The sequence below is a fragment of the Lepisma saccharinum genome, chromosome 4, assembly GCF_977018435.1.
Source record: "Lepisma saccharinum chromosome 4, izLepSacc3.1, whole genome shotgun sequence".
Lineage (NCBI taxonomy): Eukaryota > Metazoa > Arthropoda > Insecta > Zygentoma > Lepismatidae > Lepisma > Lepisma saccharinum.
Window position 1 is genome coordinate 112855921 of NC_139232.1, and position 26504 is coordinate 112882424.

Consider the following 26504-nt stretch of genomic DNA (forward strand, 5'->3'; position numbering starts at 1 on the left):
TCAACCAAAACCCTGCAATTATTTTCTTGAATTTACAATCTGATTTATTATTCCTTTGTGGGCTACAAACAATAACATTAGATTCAGACATGGTACAATTTGTCCTGAAGCACCAGAAAAGATGTAAGCTGAAAGACGATCTTAACAAGAAACAAAACTGTTATAATTTAAGACAGCAAAAACAAACTACAATAAAATATTTATTTTTATTAATATCACTGGACGAAACAACCATTTTAGTTTACAATGAATTTGTTACACAACTGTGGGTTAAATACAGTTAAGCGTCAACTGAGTGAAGTGCATTCACAAAAATAGGAGGATCAAATTATTAGGTAATAATTGCTTCCCAATTGTACCTCCAGCCATCTTCCGTCAACAACAATGCACTCTATTATGCACAAGAATTCACTTGGTTCAGTTTAAATCGGACTAACAGTAATTTTCTTCAGTAATTACCCTGATGTATGCCTCGTGGTTGTCGAAGATTCACTGTGTAGTTGAAACAAGGAGGAATACGACGCTTTCAAATTTGTGAGCAACAACTACCAGAAAAGGGGAATGTTCGTACACTGCAGGCATTATCTCTCCTCTTCTCCCTCTTCCGTGAAGACGATCTGCAAAAGCTCCTGGACATATTCCCTCTCCTCCTGAAATTGAATTCAACAATTAGCTTCCCTACAAATGGTACTTTCGTGAGAGCTTTAAAAGCTTATCCAGAACAAATAAGAACAATCTGTTACACTACTATCAAAAGATTTCTTTTTTTTGTATTTCTATTTTCTCATTTTGCGTCACTTTTATGCTACATTTGGCTATGATGATGGATGATGGCATAATGAAATGACCTTAAAACTTGAACAAGGAGCACAATCTAGTTTCTGAATAAATAAAAACTATTTTTGCAGCTACATCTTACAAATATAGTTACTTTTATTTGTAACAGCACACTGTAAACTACGTTCTTATCAACAATAATATGATCCACCACCGGCAAGTTGACCACATACTTTACTACTGAGCCTTGAAATCAATACAGAGTGGCTACCAGACTGATAAAATTCAAGAATAATTCCCGGTTTTCAAGGCAAACCTTTCAAAAATTCAAGATTACAAACAAAGTTTCCCCCTATTTAATCCTTGCTTATTACCATACCTCCCCCCCCCCCACACAAATATATTAACATTATACATGGTGTGTGTCGTGTACCGACTGAACATTTACGCTCATCTACGCCAGACCTGATTTGCATCATCAGTGTGCACCAGACCTGATTATTGTATGTTGTTTAACGTCAGTTTTCAGTTTCTAATATGTATTCCACAAAACTCTATACCGTCCTTCGTAACGAGACGTCTAGCGTCTATACCATAATGTAAGTTCTTTATACAAATTGTGTTATATTGTTTGTGAATTACAATTTTGCTTGTGTCAAATCTCTAGTCGTATTATTTACTCCATACTCCGGAACATCGAAGAATCTAAAGAATCCAAACTTAACAGTCTGTGTGATTCCCATGCATCCAAGAATTCTAATTCTATCCAACTGCAAGGTAAACTTCGTGATTCATTGTTAAGTGTTACATTCAGGATTCAACTAATAGTACGAGGATCATCCAGAAAATAAAGACCGTTTGGTTATACAAAATGAAAAACACAATATTTATTGGAAAAAACAATTCTGTTACATACCTGAAGCTTCCTTCACTTCTCTACATAATCACCTCCTACATTTAAACATTTGTCGCATCTGGGCACGAGCTTCAGAATTCCCATGTTATACTCTTCTGCCGCCAGTTCATTAAGCCAGGTGATCATTGAATTCTCCAACTCTTCTTCACTTCCAAAACGTTAACCACCCAGAAACTCTTTCACCTTAGGGAAAAGGTGGAAATCGCTAGGAGCAAGGTCCAGACTTTAGGATGGATGATCAAAAAATGTCCCATCCGAACTGATCCAGCAATTCTTGAGTTGCACCAGCAGTGTGAGGGTGGGCATTGTCGTGCAGAAGCACAATTCCAGAAAGCATTCCTCGCCTCCTGTTTTGGATGGGTTGCCGTAGTTTTCTTAAACAGTCTCACAATAACGATTTGCATTGATCGTAGTACCTTTTGGCATGAAATCCACCAAAAGAACACCTTTACGATCCCAAAAGACTGTTGCCATGACCTTAATGAACTGGCAGCAGAAGAGTATAATATGGGAATTCTGAAGCTCGTGCCCAGATACGACAATTGTTTAAATGTAGGAGGTGATTATGTAGAGAAGTGAAGGAAGCTTCAGGTATGTAACAGAATTGTTTTTTTCCAATAAATATTGTTTTTCATTTTGTATAATCAAACGGTCTTTATTTTCTGGATGACCCTCGTATAATAGAACAAACATTTCTCAACTCAATATTTCTTGTCAGTAGAGCATTTGACTGTCGCACGGGAGTCCCTGGTTTGAATCCCAAGGTGGGTGATTTCACGTGAGAATTTTTCAGGGAATGTTCCTGCATAAGCGGTCCTTGCCCCACCCTGTCAATTTATCCACCTTTAAATACTTTGTATATAGCAGAATTTACATCAGCTGTATTGCAATTAGGGGTAAAATCATCACATATTTGAACCATTGAAAGGTGAGTACCAACAATTTATTTATTCAGTTAAAGTACATTTTATCACCTATACTACATGTACAATGACATTTAGCATGTAGACCTAGTTTATAGAATGAAAAATGGTTCTACCCAACCCTGATTTAGAAATATAATAAGCTTAAAGTTTTCATTTATTTGCAAACCAATCCAAGAACATTTTAACATAATGTTCATCTTATGCAATGAGCCATGCTTATAAACTTCACTGCACTGACAACACCAGAAGGGAAGGGGACGGCGCACCTCCTCCCCGGGGTAAAGCTACCCCCAAGAAAATTATACTTCAATGAATATTTGCCCTGAATATGCAATTTACACGTGGGGTTTAGAGATGTATTAAATGACTGCCCCATTCCCCAAAATTTCTACCTCCTCTATCATTTTTTTCTGGGATTCCTACTACATTCCATATGCTTTGTTCTTCTTGAGTTCAAAACTTTTTCAGTAATATTTATAATTAGTAAAAATTATGGAATACACAAAATAATACTTTAGAAAATGGGAACACTCCCGTCCTCAGGTCTTCTTCCCCAAGAACATACACTGAGCGAACAAACCAACACAAAATGCTGTTGAATTTTGGTTACAAAGCAACTTGTATCTTCAAAGCTCGAAAATGGTTAGACTTGGGGGCCATCTCATGACATGCCATGTCTGTCACATTGTTTTCCAAAGAACGTTAACAAGATAATGTTGTTTAGTTTTCTACTGAAGCTTTCTTTTCCTTCATCAATAAAAATAAAAGTTAAAATGTAAAAAACGATCCTCATGGCATTTATAAATATGTATCGATTCAATGATACAATGATTAAATAAAATTTGCAATTTTACATATCTACAGAGAAAAATCCATGCAGAATTCCTGGAGCCAATAATTCACGCACAATTTCCGGAATTCCCTGTGAGTAGCCACCCTGCAATATCTTTAATATCCTTCATAACTTCATTTATAGTATGTAAATTTGTTCTTTATTCTCTGATTCTCTTCCACTAAATTTCGTAAATTACTGAAATGCAGTTTCAGAAGAACCAAAACAGAGTTGTTGTTATTTTGAACACATCCATGGTTCACTTTTCTCCAAATAAGTAATAATAATAAAAAACCTGAAGAACGCCTCACCCTGAACTCTTCCTTATCGTTTGTGAGCTCCAGCTGTTGAAGCAGGGTTGCCCGGAGTCTTAGCTCAGGCCTGCGACACTCCTCCTGCGATGGGCAGTGCTCCCTCACAAGGCCAAGCAGGGCGGACGTCAGGTGCTCATGGTTCACTGAATGCTCATGCTGCAACAGCGCTACCAGCTGCTCCACAAAGCCCATCTGGCAGAGGATGTCTGGAGAGCAAAGAGAAGATCACCACAACTGCACAAACTTATTTAGAGCTCTAACAGAATTGACCAGTTGCTTTACGTCCACAACTTATTTTTCTTCTTCTCAGCATAAAGATCATAACTAGATGCATGCAAATTTCGTTTTTGACGAAAACACGAAATATGAAATAACATGCTGTAATGTTCATTCTTCATGTTTCTGAGAGGTCTGAGGTGTTTTGTCACGAAATAATGTGAAATGAACTGCAAAATGCGAAATTGACTCTTAAACACGAAATTTACCGTTTATATACCGACACGACACTGTCTGAAGTATCCTGTGAGTTATGCAATTCACGGAAAATTGATTAATTCTGCTGTAAATATTTGAGAAGTAAAAATGGATCCCTTTATGCAGGAATAAGCTTAATACTCTGGTAACTACATAAATGTGTATTAGAAGGGATAAGTTTATTTTGTGTAGTAAGTGCAGTTTTTAAATCAAATTTAGGATTATATTCACAATTTTAAATCCAAAATGTCATTTTATATAGCACTTTTGATGTGATTATTCACCGCTATAACACCAAAATTTTATTTTCTTTACCGCTTTTGAACCCGAAATTGACTGTTTTTGTACCGAAATTTTGCTTTTTTATTTACCAAAAATATGTGCCTCTAATCATAACATAACTGGCACATGCACAATTACAGTGTTCAACATTGTTAATTATACATTTACATAATCAAGAAAATTGCATGAAAGATGAATGAAGTAATACACACTAGGAGTATGACATTTTTATCTATAATTTACATTTAATAACCATAATGAAAAGAGGAATTTAATTATATAACATTATAGAGATATAATAAGCAACAAGTAATGATCATAATGAAACTCAAGTGCAAGATGTAACCTCCAAGTTAATTGAAGTTACAGTTATATCTAAACAGGTTTGCTTGGGTTGTTTTTAGATAATACGAATGATGTTTTGGGGCCCAGGTTAATGATTTGACAATGATACAGTTTGAAACACATAAATTTACTCGTTCCCAGACAAAAATGGAAAGATTTATTTGGACAAGTGTTAGCCTGGATACAGTATTTCAACTATCATTAAAACAGTTTCAAAACTGTATTTACATATTTATATTAACTCTAAATTCCTACTATTAGTAGATGCGCGATGTTATTGTATATATATTTAAAATATTTCTATTTGGAAATTAATGATCTTCTTGAGCACCCACGGCTCAACTATAGACATTAGTCTAAACTGTGCTTTGTCTTCATTAAAGAACAAGACACACATTAAAACTGTGCATAACAATTGTTAGATATTCAAATTATAGTAATCAGATGTCCAAAAAAAATGCCACTTGTTTGCTGACTGCTGATTCAATTAATGTCACTCACATCTATCACTAGGCTAGGCTAACTACGATGAAGATGATTTGATGAATAATGGAGAGGATAAAAGCATCCAGGCTTTCATTACAGCACCACCTTAGCATTTTCTGAGGCACCTGAGAAAACCTATGAAAAAACCTTCCAGATTAGATGAATAAGAGGTTGTCACAACCATGCTCTGTTCTTGAAATATGCAAAATGACTTACCTTTGATGGCTGGCTGCTGACTGCAAAGAGACGTGAGAAGGAACGAAGCCTTCACCTTCAGCTTGTCCACATTGCTTTGCATAGCTCTCAGCAGGACAGAGTAACCGTCGGAATTCGCAAACTGCACCTGGGCTTCTGGGTGGTCCCTCACAAGACCTGTAACACATAGATTGATTGATTGATTGATTTAGTTTATTTTACTTCGCGTTTTGTGCCTCTTGGCTAATTTGCGAAGATGGGGATGAGTGATGAAATGATGAAATTGATGAATGGACATTCACAAACAACCAAGCCCAACCGGGATTTGAACCCGGGACCCTTGGCGTCGCAGCACGATGTGCTAACCACTCGGCCACAGGGTCGGGCGTAACACATAGAAAATAAGACAATTGCCATTTCATAGCAAAAATGCAATACACTGATCTATTGCCTGATAAAATGTCCTTGTAATCTTCCAACCTGTGTGAAGACAACTGTTTAAATCATACAAATGAAAAAGGCAACATAGGCAGCTAAACTAATCTTCATGTTTCAATTTTAGTTCATAGTTATGATTAATAATGGAATTGATAACTAATAAGCATATGGAGATGACATGTTACAGCATCCTGTCAAAACTGGGGTATTTCAGCAATATAATTTAGCCATTAATATTTATGCATAACAAAGTATGTAAAGCATTTTTGATAAAAAAAAACCTTTGTGTCCACAATTTTGTCAGCTTGTTCTAGGTGCACTGCATGCACAGATGGGCAGATTTGTACTGGGCCTTCAATTTACAGTGGAATCTAAACCATTATGTGCGCTGTGGTATTTAAGAAACTTTCAGTAGGAGAGAAATTCTAGCTACAGCCTGAGGTAAAGATTCCATACCTCCAACAGACACACAGATTTTTGTGTCTAATCAAAGCCTGTAATGATAACTGTAAACCAAACTCTGAAATATTCAGTCTTCAGGTAGTTTTGAACTTTTTTTGCTTCTGAATTATTATATACATCTTTTGGCTAATCATGAAGATGAGGATGAATGATGCTATCGATGAAGGGACATTCACAAACGATACCCATGCCAGGATTCGAACCCAGGACCCCCCGTTGCCATAGCATGTTGTGCTAACAATTCCACCATGGAGGTCGGTACTTTACACTATCAGAACTTATACTTGGTGCCACAGGCATCAACAGAACAGAACTACAATAGGGAATGATGGATAAGTAGAATACCTACATGACAATGCATAGAGGGATTTAACCTTCACTTGTTCGCTGTTGTCCTTGTCCACCATGTTCAACAGCTGGGGGAGGAACCCCTGCTTCAAGATCTCCCTCTGGCAGTAAGGGTTGTTCTGGGTGAGCTCTGCAATGATGTCTGCTCCCCTCCACCTGAGGGAGCTGTGTGCAGAGTTCAGGCAAGTGCCCAAGATGCAGAAGCCACCTATCTTGTGAAAATCTGAAACATCACGCGATACAAATTATCACAAGTTCACTTTAATACATATTATGAAAAAAAAAGCACAGTAGGTAATTATACAAAACTGTATCACAATATCTGTTAGTATTAATTTCTTATTGAAATTTATAGTTCCTAATAATGAAACATCAACAATACTTTATTGTAGATTACGTACACACAGGAGATGTACTACGTAGAAATTTTCAGCGAAAACAGCAGACGTTCCCACACAGGTAAAACAGCGATAGAGAAAAATCAGGTGAGGCCAGGCTGGCTCGGTAGCTCAGTGGTTACAGCAATGGCATGGTATGCCAGAGACCCAGGTTCGAGTCCCGGTCGAGCCTGCATTTTTTGCTGAAAATTTCTACGTAATCAACAATACTATTTCACAGTGTTCGAAAAATGTTCTTCAAACTAGGTGCCAACTCTGAAAATCAGGCGCCAGGAAACCACCTACTAGCAATTGTGCATACTACAGATTGTTTCAAAAGTCACGCAACCCAAACTTTGAAAAGTATATCATGAAAACCTAAGAGATATTTATTTACACCTGGTTCTCTGCACAGAACTGATCATGTAGGCTATCACTGAGTTAATAAATTTATTTTAGCATTTATCCAAATAAAAGCAATTATATTATTTGAAAAAACATTGTTCATTTGAAGAGAACACCTGAGAATTGATTTTCAACAATAAATACCAACTCTTAACAATTTGTGGGATCATTTGTTGGTGTTTGACTTGTCGTAAAACAGTTGCTTTGTGAGGTACAGCAGAAGCAGGGGATTTTTCTTTGAAAACTTCTTGCACCTGAGTGTAAGAAGCACACACGCTGCCCCAATGTATACGCCATGCTCAATCAATTAAAAAAAACATGCACAGTAGCAGCGAAAGTGAGCGAAGAGAATTCAGGATAACCAGGGCAGTCTAGAATTCTCTCAAGAGTTCAATTACGACACAAAATCTTGATTTACGATTTTTCATGTAAATGTATCGCCAATACTTAGGCACATGTTGCATGCGTCTGTTGACAATATTTCAACTTGCTTGTGTTGCCATCTACAGAGATATGTCCCAAAAATGTAACTTTTTCACTCAAACCATAAATTCGTCAAGTCAAAAATCCATCAAATATTGCACATGGCCAATATTGGTCGTAAATGATAGATTGACATGGTATCAATCATCAGACATCTAATTATGACCGTTCAATAATTTCTTAGATATTTTTCTTACTCAAAAGTTCATTTCTGGAAAAATTTTAACCCTGCCTTTCGCCAGTTATTAATTTATCTAATTTTTGTATGGCGTAAACTGATAAATTTATGCAATGGAAAATATCTCAATGGATGAGGCTTTATAATGCAGAAAACCCGAGTAAATATCTCTTACGGTTTTAATGACACACATTTTCAAAGTTTGGGTTGTGCGACTTTTGAGACATTCTGTATAAGAAGCTGAGCATCACGGTCTTCAAAACATCACTAAATCATTTGAGAAAGCAGAAAATGGGGGACAAAGAGTAAGAAATTGTTACTGAATCTATGGAATGTCCCACAACGTTGATAAAAAAAAAAAATTACTAACTTACGCTGTACTGCAATTTGAACTTAGAATCTTCAAAAATTTCGTACCTATCACAGCAAAAGATCACAGTCGCCAGGCTGAAATATTTAGTCGCCATGGCGACCGGGATTTTTCGAGCCCTGCTACTTCAATTATTTTGCCAAATGTAGACATTTGTGAGCATAAACAACAGTTAATAATAATAACAATGAAAATAAAAGCAATAACCACATCTTCAGCCAATGCCGGTGACAAGACCTAAAGACAGCAAACCATTATTCTTGCTCTGTGGTGCATTTCCATTTGTCTTTTTTCAATATCAAAAGACTAAAACCTATCTCCAATCCTATATACCCTATACATGAAGTTTAGAGGTCAACCAGATCACATACCAATTACACCAAATAACAATGACTGATTTGGAGTTTTCCTTGGTTTATGATGCTTATGGAAGCTTGATGTTACAATTCCTTGTTCATATTTTGTTAATACTGCATTCAAGATTAGCAGGTAACAAGTGTAGTTTTGGATGAAATCTACGTCAATCAAGTTCATGAACTTTTCTATAAAATAGTGCAAAGTAATCATTACCATTAGCAATGTCCATGTTGTCCACATATTCTGCAATTGATTCCAGAGCTTCCTCAAACCTCGTTGCATCATCTTCAACTCTAAGTTCTGATGCTTGTTTCAAGGTGTCTATGGCATTTGTTAACTTCTCGATTACATCCTCAGCCATACCCTGCAGAACATTACCCAGCCATTGCCGTCTCTGTAAAAAATTAATTGACTTGCAATTACAACTGAAAAATAAGATGGTTAATCAAGTGAATGAAGTCCTATCCACTAGTGTTTAACATTTTAAGTATAGTGCTTACACATTATGCGCAATGGCACATAAGATGGCAATAGAAAATTGTAGTTATAGGTTAAAGGAAAATGAGGAATGGACTAGACCGAAGGCGCATTTTTAGAAAAGTAATGGATATTTTAAAAAAAAGGCATTCTGTGAAATAAATTGAGAAACTTCACTGTTTGGGTTATCTGGTACCATTATATAAATTATATTATTACAATATTTATATTTAAATCACAAAAAATACATCAGCCAGTGAAGTTAAATATGCATAAATTAGTTACAGAGCCCAACCTTCAGTGTCTTTAAAACTTCACATGCTTGCCCATAGTTTTCTAAAAAATTATTACTTCCTCTCCACTGACACCAGCTATTGTGAGTTAAATGTGAAACAACAAAGCAAGACAGGCTAAGGGAGCTAATGCATCCCGTCAATCTGGAAAGAATTTATGACACTTGCCTTGATACTTCACACAAATCAGACCCACATACAAGCTTTTCACTTCGGACATTTTTAAAGTACTCTAACTGCAACATACAAAACCAACTTCATAACATTCCAAGGTACAGCCGAAAAAATAAATATAATATATTGTCAAAGTGAGGAATACAGTTTAGCAAAAGGAATAACTTTAGCGACACACACCTCCTGGTCCATAGGTAAACACAGAGCTTCTCCAGATTCTTCTCTGGGTGTTGCTTCCATGCAATATCGCAATAGTCCTTGCAAATTTGAAGGCTGGCGGGGTTGATTCGGTGCTGGTGTGACATTCTGTTCCAAATTGCTAGCTTCGTAAGAAATAGCACCCATAATTTGAGAAGTTCTAGGATTTGTTGAGTTTTCTCCACCTCCGTCTGAAGACATGTTGCGGGTCCGCAAAATCACAACGTCAAACGTAAACTATACACGAAGCAAAAAATGTAACTCGTTGCATAATACTAACTTATTTGGTAAACACAAATAGCGCTGGTTACCTACACGAACTCGATAAACCTACACAACATACAAAATTACTCCCACATGAGACACCTTTCTGAAACAGGTCTCTACTACTTGGCAAATCGTGTGGTGCGGAAGATTATCGGCCGAACGCTACTAGATCTTGTATATAGGGGCTTTCCACCGGAAGGAAGTGCCTTCGCGCGGACGCCATACTTGTAGCACAACAACTTCCGGTTCGTAGGCTCAACATGTCGCTAAAGGGAGCTGAGATTGTGTCATGTATGAAAGGAACGAATGGGTGTGTACAAGGAGGATGTAAACTACGATCAGGACTAAATAATCTTTCACGGATCGCTCTTCATCCATTTCCTAGAGATCTAGGCGCCAAAATTATTGCATTCAAGCTGTCAGGCGTGAAAATTGGAAGCCCATTAGCAGGAGTAGACTCCGCAGTAATGACAAAGGATGTGCAGGAACCTAAAAGGTCGGGACCTGAAAAAAAAAAAAATCCCGTTCCGATCCAGACTTCGGAAAAAATGATAGTTTAAACAAAAGTAGTATATTCCCTACATATTTTTTTTTGTACTAAATGTCCGAAATTTATTGAAATTAGCAGTTTTTATTCCAGAAATGCAAAATAAATTATCACCCGAGGGTGAAATTGTGTGTATAATTAACATTTTTTTAGTATCGGGTAATGTTGAAAATTTTCCGCTCCTATATAATCTCCTAATTTAGTCGGGAAATAACATTATTTTCCCGTTTTGAACGTCAGGACTTTAAAAATATCCCGTCCTGTTTCCTTCCCAATCAAAAAATTTGCGTCCCGCAACCCTTGCACTTCATTAAAGGTAGAAGAGAAATCATTCAAATCTCGATTTTCTCTCTGTTTTAGTGATATGAGCAAAAATATTTATTTTCCTTTCAAAAGATGCTCGGTCATAGTCAGATAGGTTACATGTTATGTTCTTGAAGTACACACGAACTGTATTAAATTTTTGTGTAACCAGAGGAAATAAATTTTTGTGCAACCAGAGGAAATATTTTCTTTCGTGTAGCCAGAAAATTAAGTGCGGGTACTATTATTAATTTTCGTCTTTTGCAGTGGAAATCTTTTCAACATTGATAGATACAGTGCCTCCCTGATGGAGCAGTGGTAGCGTCGTCGCCTTGTAATCAAGGGGTCCCGGGTTCGATTCCCAATGGAGGCATATAGTGGTTCGTATCCCACTTTAAACTGTAGGTCCAGTCCCGATTTGCCTTATTGTGCACAAAGTGGACTTAAAACACCAACTCAATCAATCAAATCAACATTGATAGAGAAGAAAGAGGTCCTAGGTTTGAACACCATGGTGAGGCAATGGTGTGTCATTGTGTTTGTCCCATTATTAATTTTTAGAGTTTTTCATCTTCATCGTCATGTTTAACACAAATAGCAGAAAATTTACTTAAAATAAGAAAGCGTTTTGTATTTCTGCGTTCAAACGGGAACGAAACAAGCAAGTGTGCATTACCATATCCCTCTGACTCGCCCTGACTGAAGAAAGAAGAAAAGGAGCTCCTTTTTCCGTTTTTTATATGTCCGTACATCTCGCACTTTTTCACTTGAAACATAAATGTATGCATTTAAGCGCTCTCACTCTGTAGGAAAAATTACTTTCTATTTAATATGTAGGCTACAAATATCGCCAATGAAACAACGATCAGCAAATGGATCTCATCTTGGAATAATGCCGTATTACTTCCTAGTTGCTCATCCAATTGATATGCAAAGGCCTCTACTTTGCCCTGATATCTTTTATTCTCCTCGTCGTCAAGTGCTTTTATATGATCCATTTCATCCGATATACAAAACGAGAAGAAAGGCCGCCAGTACGTGCTTAAATTACCCGGCCACCGTGAACCGGAAGTTGTTGTTCTACAGTTCCACAATCGATTGTGCCGTTCGATATGTTTTTGTTTACTCGTGGATAGGTTTCGATCGAGACCAAAGTGATCTTATAACTTTGGCAGTGTCTGCTGCCACGTTCTTTTTGGTATAATTTAACAATACAGGGAATTTCTCCAATTTGTTTGAAATTTCGGATACTTACTATTTTGGGTCTCCTAATCACGAATCTGCACTTAAAATTTGGCGCTCACGCATAGAAATTCCTGAATTATGGCTAGCCCCACGGACCATTGGCGCTAGCCCCACGAACCATTGGCGCGTGGTTAGGTTAGGAAACATAGTTAAATTTTAGGGTCGTAGTAATATCAGGAATATATATATATTTCGTTCTTTAAGTATTCGAAACGGAAAATCTTGCGATAAATAATGAGCAATTGTGCATTGTCGGTTGCGATGACTGACCCTCTTATTTTGTAAGTTTGACACGTGAGCGCCAAATTTTAACTTCAGATTCGTGATTAGGAGCCCTAATTTAGTGAGTATGCCGAATTTCAAACAAAATGGAGAAATTCCCGGTATTGTAAAATCGCTCCGCATTTCTCTCGTCTTAATCAGTTCTTAAGGTTCTTAAGATTTTTAACATACTCCAGCAGACGAATTACGTGACAGGAGCAAATTTGACGCTTATTCTTACTCCTGACACGTGCGTGACATATTTTCTTCGTAATTTTTAAAATAACTATACGTTTAGACAGGGTCGAAATCACTGCAGATTGCCTAAGGCGGGAGGGACAAAATTTAAGAGACATTAATCCACATATAGATGCTAATACGTGTTTTATTAATATATTTATATACTTCGCGGTTGCTAACGAAAGCCGATGAGAAATAAAGAAGAAATAACACGTCGGTCTTATTTCTGTGTTCTGGGGATAGCTGTGTTCAGTGCCCTTAGAGATGAGGCTATTTGTTGTCAGTTTTTTTTTTTACGTTTTCGATACTATTCCAGTCAAATATATTCGAATCTCAAATTAATTATTTATGTTTCTTGTTAAAACAAAAACTCTCCTTCCCGGAAGAGATTGGTGGGGGGGGGATTTCCCACCTGGATTTCGCACCCTGTGTTTAGAACACTCGGGTTTACACGCCAATTTCTTCAATATATGAGGTTATATGGTATAAAAAAAATACGCGGAGTTTTTAAATTTCCTGCAGTAAACGACAGTTTTCTTCAGTTAATATATATGCATGGCAAATTTATGTATTTATCCTACTTTTACGTCGCTTTTCCGTCATATTGTTTAATGGTTAGTATGTATCTTCTCTAATGTCACATTTCTTCCCACTTTTGGGTAATCGCGACAATGACTACGAGCAGTATGCAGGAGAAACTCCCGCACCCCACCAACACCAACCAGTGTCACGGTATCTAGTGACATGTGAAACGCAGTTCGATATAAATTAATTTTTGTTTATTGATTCATTTTATGCACAAACATGAAAGTGTGAGGTTTGATTTATTTTGTGAATAAACTTGTATCCGAGCCAGACGTCGGGAGTTGGGGACGAGTTTTTCTTGAGTGACAGCCGCCGCTTAGAACATTTTGCACCAACGCGGAGATAAGGGAAGATTATTTTCGCCGCTACCGGGCTCGAGTCGCAGCAGGCGTTCGAACCCATGTTCACGGATGACCAGGAACACCAGCTGGAGCCCAACTCTGCAAGGATCCAGGACGCGTCGCCGACCGCACCTTTCAAGACAATGGACAGAGGTCATTTCCATCCCCTGAGAAAGCGAAGCGAAGCCACCTTAGCGTGGGTTTCAACGGACGAATTTGAATCTCTTATATATATGCGGTGCTACCATCCCCGAAACAGTTTTTTACCCGGATTTCATAGAGAGAGCATCTTCGCGCTACACTCTCGCGTGATTATTGTTTTGTGTCCGTGAACTTTGTTTCCTTACGTTCCGTGAACGAATCGGAGATAGAGAGTTACCAGTGCGCGCCTTATTTTGGTGAAGATTACGCGGTGATTTGTTTTTGCCAAGCGTGGACTACATAAGGATGGAGGGCTAAAGGAGATTGAGAAGGGAGTCTGTCGACTTCCCTGACCCCGCAACGATGCATCGCCATCTTCCGATGAAGCCAGTCGGCCAACGCCACAGACGACACCAAAGGCAAACACTGTCCAAAGCCCGAAGGACGTTTTCAGAACGACGCCGATCGAAGCCCGTCACCAGAGAGAGAGATTGAAGGACGACTCCAGAACGACGCCGAATCGAAGCCCGTCACCAGAGAGATTCTGAACCGACGCGTGACCACGTACTCCCGACGCTAGTGGCAAGAGGAACGCCCGAAGTACTAAGGAGGTGCAAGTACACCAGATCGTCGCAATTATTCTTCGTCGCGATCGACCTCGGAGGACAATTTCGCCACAAAGGAACCGTGTGCAAGTCCCGCGTCCAGGAGAGATGAATGACCACGCCATGTAGCAGAGTCTGGTACAGTATACTTCAGAGGGTCTCATGTACATGTAAACGTGCGTCATTAGTATCAACACCGTACAGTTAACGCCGAAGTCTCACTTATTCGCAAAGTTACTCAGGAAACACCGAACCTAATCCCCGCGTCTGATAATTTTTGGTATTGTTATAAAAAAGGGTAATTTCATGTTCAGATGTTCTAATTTAATTGTCTGCATTCAGCGTTAGAAGCTCCATTTCATTTCTTTAATATTTAGTGTAAATTGTCAAAGTGTGCTCCATTTTTTTTTTGTGTAACCGACCGCCCCGTCGCGCCATTTAATTTGTCAATAGTTGACTGATGAGTCCTTTTTAATTGTGGAAAGCGTAGTTGTTTTTATTGCAAGGTCGTGTGCATGAAATAGTATTATTTGTTGCATAGTGGTTTTTAAGGTAATTTTTGCTCGCGCCGACGATTGATTAGTGTATTCCGGCAGCTGGAGCCAATTAAGTTTTTGCATCACTATGTAATTGAGTAGTTGTTCTCATTGGACGAGAGAGGCTTGTGTGTAATACCCCCCTCCGAGAAACTTGTTAAATGTCGTGCTTACGACTCGATGCATACGTTCATTCGAACGAAAGATTTAACCACGCCGACCCAATTGTCTTAGTTAACCGCTTTCCGAGGGCTGGCACTCAAGTTATTTTAAAAGAGCACAGGAGCTGGCAGACAAATGCCCTAAATTCACATAAAGGTTTAAAAAATTAAAAGGAATGATAGGTTAATGAGATCCATGATTTGTATCCATGCTTCACATGTAAAAATACCTCATGTGTGTGAAAGAGAGAAGAGTGAATGTTGTGAGAGTGAGGAGGCTTTGTAAACAGTTGTTGATTGCAATATTTTTTTGTTGTTACAATATATATTCACTTTTTACCGTTCGTCAGTGTTGTTATTTGACGTTTTTTCAGGTACCGGATATTACACTATTAGTGTTTTATGATTGTTCGAATCTACATACCAAAGGTAAACCAAAACAGTGTAATATTTCAAGGTATCTATCCCCGCCTCGCAATAGTATGACAATAAACGACCGTCTCAGTACCGAACTTGAAAACCTGGACCGTGAGTCACGACCGGTTTCCCGTACGCATAACGACGTTTGGCCCCGTGCCGGGGTATGATTGACACGTCATTTCGGGGACCGTGAGTGCACTCGTTACATTTGGCGCCCGAACAGAGACGGCAACTTTTGTCATTCCTTTCCAAGAAAACCAGGTTACGAGAGCGGTAGAAATTTCATTGTTGTATAGGTCATTCATAAAATTCTTGTGTTAGGTTCCTGATGATTTGTGTGTTTTTCGTTTTGTATGTCGAGGGTTATTTTCATGTATTTGTCGTAGGTTCACGTGTAAGGACACGTTATTGGGCGTAATTGGTAACAATAGGGCAGATATTTTTTCGGCGAAAGCAGCAAGGGCAGCTGCATAGGGCATTTTTTATGTACTTTTTGTGTACTTTTTTTGGTTGTTGGCATAATTTATGGCATCAGGCTGAGTTGCGGGATAAGGGATTCCCGACGGATCTCCTTTTTCTTTTTATGTATCGATTTGTAATTCACATTTTGTGTGAGCTCGCGTAAGTTTGCGTAACTTTTCCAAAGTGCGACAGAAAATCGAGCAAGTATTTAGCGAAAGGCCTTCATGAGATTAAGAAATCGTCGTATAGACTGTTTGAACAAGAGTGACGTCATGATGGTTTGCGAGGCTTGTGGAAAGGAATTTGCTGTTTTCGAAATCAACAGCGAGGGGGCCAGACCGGTTTGTCTTCAGTGCAAGGGCCCGTTGGAAATGGAAAGGGAGATACCAAGTGGCCAAGGGGGTACATCGTCACGTGCGGACAGCGACCACAGCAAGGAACAAGATGACGTAGGAAGTGGCAGTGGTGCCAACCAACTCCAGCTGGTCCTCCAGATGCTCCAAGGAATGGAAACCAGGATGCAGACCGAGATGCGGACCAACATGCAAGGAATGGAAACCAGGATGCAAGCCAACATCCAGGGATTGGAAACCAGATTGCAGACCGAGGTCCTGACGAACATCCAGGGATTGGAAACCAGAGTCCAAACCAACATCCAAGGATTGCAGGCTGAGGTGCAAGGGATGCAGACCGACGTACGAGGGATGGAAGAACGCCTCCAAGGGACGGTTCGCGCCTCCGGAGAAGAAGTGACACAACAGCTCCTTCAGACGATCCAAGAATCCGAGACTCGAATCGAATCCAGGATCGCCAGGACTGACGTTCGCCTCAATGAACAGGAAGCCAAGGTGGCAACACTGGCGCAGAGCGTGCGTGAACAGGAAGGAGCTTTGCAACACATCGGCCAACAATGTGCACAGCTGGAGTCAGACTGCACTCGGAGCAACGATGCCCTCGAGCGACAAGTACGGCGAGCGGCGAGCGTAGCGGAAGGGAATTCCGAAAAGATAAAGGAAATAGAAGAGAAACTGCAACGACTGAACGTAGCCGACGTCCCCGGATCATCGCGAGAGCCGGCAGCTATGACGTCACCACAGCCAGCTGCGGTCCCCTCGTCTTCAAGGCGCGCGAGTGACGCAAGACCGACTACGCTTGTCAACGGGGGAAGCGAAGTGGAACCTGGACTACATTATCCATCGCCGCGACCGTTCGAAGCCCAAACTTCAAACCGGGAAGATATACGGTCTGAACCAGCACCGACGAGAAGGGCTCTGTTCCCGCCGGAATATAAGAAACATTTCAAGAAGTTCTCCGGGGCCGACAGGATTTTGCCGTCTGCCTTCATCGACGAATTCGAAGCAACAGCGCGGGAGTTAGGACTTGCGGATGGGGAGCGATTACTCGTGCTGAAAGGCCTAATGCAAGATCGGGCAAAGAACTGGCTGGATCGGAATGAAAGACACTTTCATTCATACTCGGCGTTTAGGGAAGCGTTCTTGACACACTTTCAGCGCCCCATGCAAGTGGAAAGGATGCTTATCCAACTGAGGAACGAGAGGTACGACAGGAACGGGGGACTTACTTTTTCGCAATATTTCTGGCGTAAGTTCAATGAGTTCCAAGCTCTCCAGCCACAGATGACCACGTCGGAGATAATTGCGGCCCTAATTTATCATTACCCGCAAGAGATAAGACGGCATCTCAACGGGGCGTGCGTTTTCGACGCAGAAGCCATGTCGCTCACGCTCGAGAACCTAAACCAGTGCGAAGAAGAACGCGAGAGGACGCGGAGTGACAGATGGGACAAAAGGAGACGACCGGAGGATGAAGGAAACCGAGGAAACAAGCACCCACGCGTCCATTTCGTCCAGAGAAGGTACGATGGGCAGCAACGCGCTCCAGGAGCCGAAGTTCGCCAGCTTCGAGATGGTCCACCTTCGCCACGACAGAGGCGCCAGTATCGGGGACAGAGACGTCGAGGTGGTCAGACTCGCAGTTCGCCGGGTCACTATAACCACAGCAACGACAGCAACTTTTCCAACGGGCGAGTGAACAATGGTTATTATCAACGTCACCCCGACAGTAGACCGGAGAGCCCGCGTTCTGACAACGGGCACACAAGGCGCAGCCCGCCGAGGGTTCAAAGGAGCCCGACGCGAAACGCGAACGGGCCGAATCCCAGCAACACATCTCCACAGCCGGGGCCGTCAGGTCGTCAGCGCCGAAGAGAGGAATGGGATGGCGAAACCTGGTTAAGCGACATCGCGGAATTTTAGAAGTATAAAATAACATTGCGCCATACCAAGAGTGTATAAAATGTATATTTATTAGGTAAATTGGAGGTATCATTTATGTCATGTGTTTTATGTTATCGAACTGGTTAACTTTTTTTGTACAGGGTGTTAAAAAATTTGTAGTCAAAATTTCATGCCCTTGAGTAGTGAAAAATTTTATTCGCCTACAGAATTTTTTGATCGGAAGGAGGGCGAGATGTCACGGTATCTAGTGACATGTGAAACGCAGTTCGATATAAATTAATTTTTGTTTATTGATTCATTTTATGCACAAACATGAAAGTGTGAGGTTTGATTTATTTTGTGAATAAACTTGTATCCGAGCCAGACGTCGGGAGTTGGGGACGAGTTTTTCTTGAGTGACAGCCGCCGCTTAGAACATGACATATTTGCACCAACGCGGAGATAAGGGAAGATTATTTTCGCCGCTACCGGGCTCGAGTCGCAGCAGGCGTTCGAACCCATGTTCACGGATGACCAGGAACACCAGCTGGAGCCCAACTCTGCAAGGATCCAGGACGCGTCGCCGACCGCACCTTTCAAGACAATGGACAGAGGTCATTTCCATCCCCTGAGAAAGCGAAGCGAAGCCACCTTAGCGTGGGTTTCAACGGACGAATTTGAATCTCTTATATATATGCGGTGCTACCATCCCCGAAACAGTTTTTTACCCGGATTTCATAGAGAGAGCATCTTCGCGCTACACTCTCGCGTGATTATTGTTTTGTGTCCGTGAACTTTGTTTCCTTACGTTCCGTGAACGAATCGGAGATAGAGAGTTACCAGTGCGCGCCTTATTTTGGTGAAGATTACGCGGTGATTTGTTTTTGCCAAGCGTGGACTACATAAGGATGGAGGGCTAAAGGAGATTGAGAAGGGAGTCTGTCGACTTCCCTGACCCCGCAACGATGCATCGCCATCTTCCGATGAAGCCAGTCGGCCAACGCCACAGACGACACCAAAGGCAAACACTGTCCAAAGCCCGAAGGACGTTTTCAGAACGACGCCGATCGAAGCCCGTCACCAGAGAGAGAGATTGAAGGACGACTCCAGAACGACGCCGATCGAAGCCAGAGGGAGAGATTGAAGGACGACTCCAGAACGACGCTTCCAGAACGACGCCGAATCGAAGCCCGTCACCAGCGAGATTCTGAACCGACGCGTGACCACGTACTCCCGACGCTAGTGGCAAGAGGAACGCCCGAAGTACTAAGGAGGTGCAAGTACACCAGATCGTCGCAATTATTCTTCGTCGCGATCGACCTCGGAGGACAATTTCGCCACAAAGGAACCGTGTGCAAGTCCCGCGTCCAGGAGAGATGAATGACCACGCCATGTAGCAGAGTCTGGTACAGTATACTTCAGAGGGTCTCATGTACATGTAAACGTGCGTCATTAGTATCAACACCGTACAGTTAACGCCGAAGTCTCACTTATTCGCAAAGTTACTCAGGAAACACCGAACCTAATCCCCGCGTCTGATAATTTTTGGTATTGTTATAAAAAAGGGTAATTTCATGTTCAGATGTTCTAATTTAATTGTCTGCATTCAGCGTTAGAAGCTCCATTTCATTTCTTTAATATTTAGTGTAAATTGTCAAAGTGTGCTCCATTTTTTTTGTGTAACCGACCGCCCCGTCGCGCCATTTAATTTGTCAATAGTTGACTGATGAGTCCTTTTTAATTGTGGAAAGCGTAGTTGTTTTTATTGCAAGGTCGTGTGCATGAAATAGTATTATTTGTTGCATAGTGGTTTTTAAGGTAATTTTTGCTCGCGCCGACGATTGATTAGTGTATTCCGGCAGCTGGAGCCAATTAAGTTTTTGCATCACTATGTAATTGAGTAGTTGTTCTCATTGGACGAGAGAGGCTTGTGTGTAATACCCCCCTCCGAGAAACTTGTTAAATGTCGTGCTTACGACTCGATGCATACGTTCATTCGAACGAAAGATTTAACCACGCCGACCCAATTGTCTTAGTTAACCGCTTTCCGAGGGCTGGCACTCAAGTTATTTTAAAAGAGCACAGGAGCTGGCAGACAAATGCCCTAAATTCACATAAAGGTTTAAAAAATTAAAAGGAATGATAGGTTAATGAGATCCATGATTTGTATCCATGCTTCACATGTAAAAATACCTCATGTGTGTGAAAGAGAGAAGAGTGAATGTTGTGAGAGTGAGGAGGCTTTGTAAACAGTTGTTGATTGCAATATTTTTTTGTTGTTACAATATATATTCACTTTTTACCGTTCGTCAGTGTTGTTATTTGACGTTTTTTCAGGTACCGGATATTACACTATTAGTGTTTTATGATTGTTCGAATCTACATACCAAAGGTAAACCAAAACAGTGTAATATTTCAAGGTATCTATCCCCGCCTCGCAATAGTATGACAATAAACGACCGTCTCAGTACCGAACTTGAAAACCTGGACCGTGAGTCACGACCGGTTTCCCGTACGCATAACGACGTTTGGCCCCGTGCCGGGGTATGATTGACACGTCATTTCGGGGACCGTGAGTGCACTCGTTACACCAGCTCAATCTAAGTATCACCCAACCTGCCGACAAGACGAGACGAAACTTTGGTCTGTCCCGTTTCATTTCGAAACATTCGCTTTTCCCGTATCCTTTTATGTGATGAGACGGGAAATGTCTCGTCTCGTGAGCAAAACTAACGTTAACAATAGAAGTATCCCCTTAGGGCTACTGTCCCCCAAAGACTCGAGCAACCAACCCTCCTCCACCAAACAACTTCCACTTCAATGAAAGGACATTCACAAAGGAACAGTCATGCCCAGCTCGACAGTCAAACCTGGAACATGTGAGTTCCTCAGTTAAATCATGAATTTTGTTTATAATAATTACAACGCCAGTCCATTCGTGGTAATTGTGAATGGGCAGTTTGGTTTGCATATACACGTATAAGGAGATTAATGTCCAGTTTTAGAAGGCTCGTAGCGTTGAAACGAGGAGTCAAACAAACAAACAAAAAAATAATTAAGAAAGTTGTTTTGTCTTTATGATCTCTATTCACTGTGAAAGTTCGTACGATAAACCTTTGCATAAGTTGTCAATTCTACATTTTTCGAGACTTGAGACAAGAACGAGAATTGCCCTCCGAAACCGAGACGAGACTGTCAACGAGGCATTTATAAATAAACACGAGACAGACATTTACAACTCTCAACGAGAACGAAACCAAGACTGCCATGTCTCGTCTCGATAGGATCCCTAGTGAGGTTGTGAACCAATTAATTGATGCGTTCGGGGAAAGAGATGAGGCAGCTTTTTTCGCAGTACAAAATTCAAAATATATTTCAGTATGTGATATAATGTTTATATACATTATTTTTTTGTAATATTTACACATAAACTTAGCTTTGAAATGTACTGTGCAACTGATGTAATCTTCTCAGTGTATTTTCTCTTATCTGCAGAAAAATATTTTATCATAATTTGCGTAACAGAAATGAAACAGACTGAAATTGCTTTATGCAAAAGAAAGTAAAAATAGGCGTTATAAGTAAAGTGAAGAATGTGAAAATTCTTATTTTGCACTACATGGTTTATGGTACATTTTGATAAATATAAGTTTAAAATATATTTCTGAAATTTGGTCAGTAACCAATTTTACAAGCAGTAGTTTTCTTGTGTTTTGATGAAAACATGCACGCAGCAGAACTCTTTCGTTTATCTTTCACTTGAGCAGCAGGGAAGAATGACTATTACAGTGCTCAAAAAAGTTTTGCATATTATGATTCCATGCGGTTTGAGTCGCGATATTCCCAAAAGGTATACGATGTTCATTATGTGAGCAATGCCCGAGACAGAAACCGACATAATGCCCCAAGTGAGTTTGATATTCAGCAGATAGAGGGCAGTAGTTGCCACCTGGTCCCTGAGCAGATTTGAAAGCAGCCCGATGGGAGGCATTGTCCGTGTCTTATCCAAACTTCTGAGTTGGAAACTGCACAGAGAGCGGGTGGAAAACGAAGGGCAACATGCCTCGAGCAACCGTTTCTGCTATTGACCGGATTCGAATTGTAACGCTGCTGCAAGAGGGATATGGCCAAGTAGACGTCGAAGCCCGTGTTGGAGTGAGCCAAGGTGATGTCTCTCGAGTGTGGAAGAAGTTCAGGGAGACACACTCAGTTGCTAATCGACCAAGAACAGGGTGGCCACGCAAAACAACACGCAGGGAAGATCGGTACGTGGTGATTTCGGCACGTCTTAGACCCATTGCAACTGTTACTAGTTTGTGCCAAGATCTGCGGACAGCCTCAGGAGCGAATGTTTCCAATCAGACAGTGCGGAATCGACTTTATGAGGAAGGATTGACGTCAAGAAGACTCATACCCAAGTTTCCTCTTAATCCTCACCATAAGAGAGACCGTGTAAGGTGGGCAACAATGCACAGTGAATGGAGTCAGGAACAGTGGGAGCACACGCTCTTTACAGACGAGGTCACCATCAGTTTGCACCCGTTAAGCAAAAGCATGAGGGTTTGGAGACGATCAGATGAGAGATTGAACGAGCCCTTCATCCAGGAACGTCACCAACAGCAGGGGGGCTCCATCATGTTTGGCCGACGTACGCCTCAAATTTCTCTCCAGGGTCACCTGACCGGTCTGATGTACAGAAACGCTATTCTCGAACCCGTGGTAGCAGGTTTCTCTGCAACTGTGGGGGATGGCTTCACGCTGGTGGATGATAACGCTCGACCACATCGAGCCAGAGTGGTTCAAGAGTTCTTTGATGTGCATGGCATTCGACACATGGTGTGGCCGGCGTATTCACCAGACATGAACTGTGTGGAACATGCATGGGGACACCTGAAACGAGCAATTGTCAGCCGCGAAAATCCTCCTGTGAACAAGGTGCAATTGCGGGAGGCTGCCATTCAAGAGTGGGACAGTCTTCCTCAGGAGAAGTTGAATGATCTTAGCATGCCCCGTAGTGTTCAAGCATGCCTTCGGGCTCGAGGTGGCTAAACACGGTACTGAACTCCCATCTGTTAATTCCAAGCATGCCTGCGAGCCGCAGGTACACGGCTTTGCACTGCCTTCTTTTGTGTTTCGCATCCCACATTTTTAATCTTGTTCTTGTGGTGTGATTCTGGTATAATTTTGTTTCAACTGCATGGCTGCACTGTTTTCTTTCTGTTTGTATGTCTCCCCTGTACTCTTAAATATGATTCCATGTATGTAGTACAATAAAATGATCACAAACCCTGAATATGCAAAACTTTTTTTTGAGCACTGTATAAAGCATAGCTATCCCTTCCATTATTTAACTCTACACAGATTTGCAAAACTGCTGCACGTTGCACGTGTTCGCTTACCGTGGGCTACCCCCGGTAAACTGGACGCTCGAAGCAGACGACAAACGAGCTCTCCCTAAGTCGTGACGTATTAACATGGCGGGGCGTGTTTTTCAGCCCAACGCTAACTTCGCAACTTTGGAAGTCTGGTTTCCCCTTAAACTGAACGCAGAGAAACGCGAAAAATTGCAGTGGTCATTTTCCCAGGGTGTAGTTTTTAAAATTCGTTTAAAAGAAGTGAGTGGAAATGTCCATTGGTTTCGAAAAAAATATGCGTAGCCCCACACACCATTTTCGCATAGCCCCACGAACCATTGACACATAGCCCCTCAAACCATTTGCGGAAACGTACGTTCTTCAGTTACAAAAACACTTTTTTAAAAAAATAATAATAATAATTGCAATTACTTTGATCAAAAAAACGTGAATACACGTTAAAGAATATTCCGCGAAGGAGATAGGTAAGTACAAATGTCAAAAATTGACAAAACGAAGAAGTTATAGGTGTCCGGGGAGTATCAGATAACAGAAAGAATTATCGTAGAATCTTAAAAATCATTGTCACACGAAATTTGAACCTTCCAATACTGTTTATTAAAAGAAAATTCGACGTAATTCTCGAGGTGGGTACAGTGGGCAAACGACCCCAGTAACAATTTCAAAAATGCCACAATTAAAACGTATTTCTTACCGCATTAGGTAACCAAAATGTGATCCGAAAGGAATGAAATGTTCATCGTTGTATCTTTCCTTAGCCATGGAAGAAGTAATCGCTACAACTTCACAGTATGTGTTACTAACGTAATTGCATACATAGCATGATGAAATCACGATAAAACAAAGACCGAGTTTGCTGCCACGCGCATCTCTTTTGAGGTTCCAGCAGAAAAAGAACGTGGCAGCAGACACTACCAATCAAATAACAGTAACACTTAGATGTCGTTCGTCTGTGGTCTTCCAATCTGTAGGCTGTGGGTCTTCGTCTTCCTTCCTTTCGCGTCCATGTGTTTCCCATGCACGTGCTCTGTGCATAGTGCATATTCTTCTTCCAATATTTAGGTGTCTATGTGGCCATGGCTAAGGAAAGATACATCGATGAACATTTCATCCCTTTCAGATCACATTTTGGTTACCTAATGCGGTAAGAAATACGTCTTAATTGTTGCATTTTTGAAATTGTTACTGTAGTCAGTTTACCCACTGTACCCACCTCTAGAATTACGTCGAATTTTCTTTTAATAAACAGATTTCAATGTTTTACGTAATGTAAAAGTGGATCCAGATTTAGGAAAGTACAAATAACGAAGATATTTGATGCCAAATCATGGCCCACGTAAGTTAAAACAAACTTGCAATTTCAGAGTATTTTCGCCGCTATAGAACACTTATCGGTACCAATCCTAACCTAACTACTTGAAATTATAGCTGCTGTTGTGGAAAGTCGTTTTGGGTGCTATATTCGGTAACGGTTCCGATTGTTTTATGATATCTCCTAGCACAAAGACTAATTATCGTAGAATCTTGAAAATCATTGTGTCACGAAATTTGAACCTTCCAATACTGTTTTTATCTTACACTTCCACGGAATTTGTCATCTTGTACGCTAACTTATACTTTATTATTCACTTCAGGTTATGAGGACGTTTCCATATGGTGTATTTTTTATCAATTTTTATTTATTTCTCTTTTTTCCGTTAACCCTTTGTGAGAGGGTATGGAAAGAGTCATATTAAATCTTGGGTACTATTATCGTATGGGTGAAACACCTACGAATCATATATTTCGGACTTCTTTACATTGCTAACGTGTTGCGGAACATTTCTTAAGGCGAAATAATGCATTTCTAACTAAGATAATGTTTATTTTCTCTATTTACGAGTACTTACTGTTACTTGTTGTTTCGAATCTGTAACACATTATGGCCGTGATAGCATACTGGTTTAGGGGGCGTTCTGAGAGTGTTTTGTCGATTTATGCAGTGGTGCAACCTCGTTCACCGGAAAATATCTACTTTCATGCCCCTATTTGAAATTATGCTAATACGTCGCATTTACGTGTAGAACTTGTGAAATAACCTTGCGATTTACCACGTTCATTGTACATAAACAGCAATTCGGAACCATCTTCCTTTCGCAATTCGGAACAATCTTTCTTTCGCAATTCGTTAATGCTCTTCCTTTACGCACAACACTCTTGCAACCTTGAACATTGACGTCAGACGAGGAATGCCTACGTGGTTAGGTTAGGCCTGTTAGGTTAGGATCCATTAGCATAAATACAAAGAAAAAATAATATTTTCGCTAAGAGACGCGTTACCTTTGTATTGCCTAACATGAAAAAGGCCTCTCCTGTGACGTCAGAACACAATGTTGCTAGGGTGTTGTGCGATAAGTGATACCCATTCGGGTCGGAACCATCTTTCTTTCGTAATATGTTAATGCTCTTCCTTTACGCACAACCATCTTGCAACCTTGAATATTGACGTCAGACGAGGAATGCCTACGTGGTTAGGTTAGGCCTGTTAGGTTAGGTTCCATTAGCATAAATACAAATAAAAAAATAATATTTTCGCTAATAGACGCGTTACCTTTGTATTGCCTAACATGAAAAAAATTTCCTGTGACGTCAGAACACAATGTTGCTACAGTCTTGTGCGATAAGTGACACC

At 40.6% G+C, this 26504-nt stretch overlaps 1 protein-coding gene, 1 long non-coding RNA gene and 1 other non-coding gene across 3 annotated transcripts in view; 2 read left to right on the top strand and 1 right to left on the bottom strand.

The window, feature by feature from the left end:
• Positions 1-18: 18 nt before the first annotated feature.
• LOC145987339 (hsp70-binding protein 1) lies at positions 19-10527 on the bottom strand. Its single transcript, XM_083121860.1, has 6 exons — positions 10090-10527; positions 9179-9359; positions 6797-7018; positions 5569-5724; positions 3763-3971; positions 19-650 (listed from the first exon to the last, which is right to left on the bottom strand). Exons 1-6 carry the CDS (start codon positions 10306-10308, stop codon positions 582-584), a joined length of 1056 nt encoding a protein of 351 aa, XP_082977986.1. The 5' UTR covers positions 10309-10527; the 3' UTR covers positions 19-581.
• TRNAT-GGU (transfer RNA threonine (anticodon GGU)) lies at positions 7294-7365 on the top strand. Its single transcript has one exon. It is a non-coding gene; the product is annotated as a tRNA-Thr (tRNA).
• Positions 10528-24819: 14292 nt separating the features above from the next.
• The window catches only part of LOC145986781 (uncharacterized), a 51998-nt gene continuing 50313 nt past the window's right edge, over positions 24820-26504 (top strand). Inside the window, exon 1 of the long non-coding RNA XR_014441610.1 lies at positions 24820-24977. This is a non-coding gene — a long non-coding RNA (uncharacterized LOC145986781). The remainder of the gene's footprint in view (positions 24978-26504) is intronic.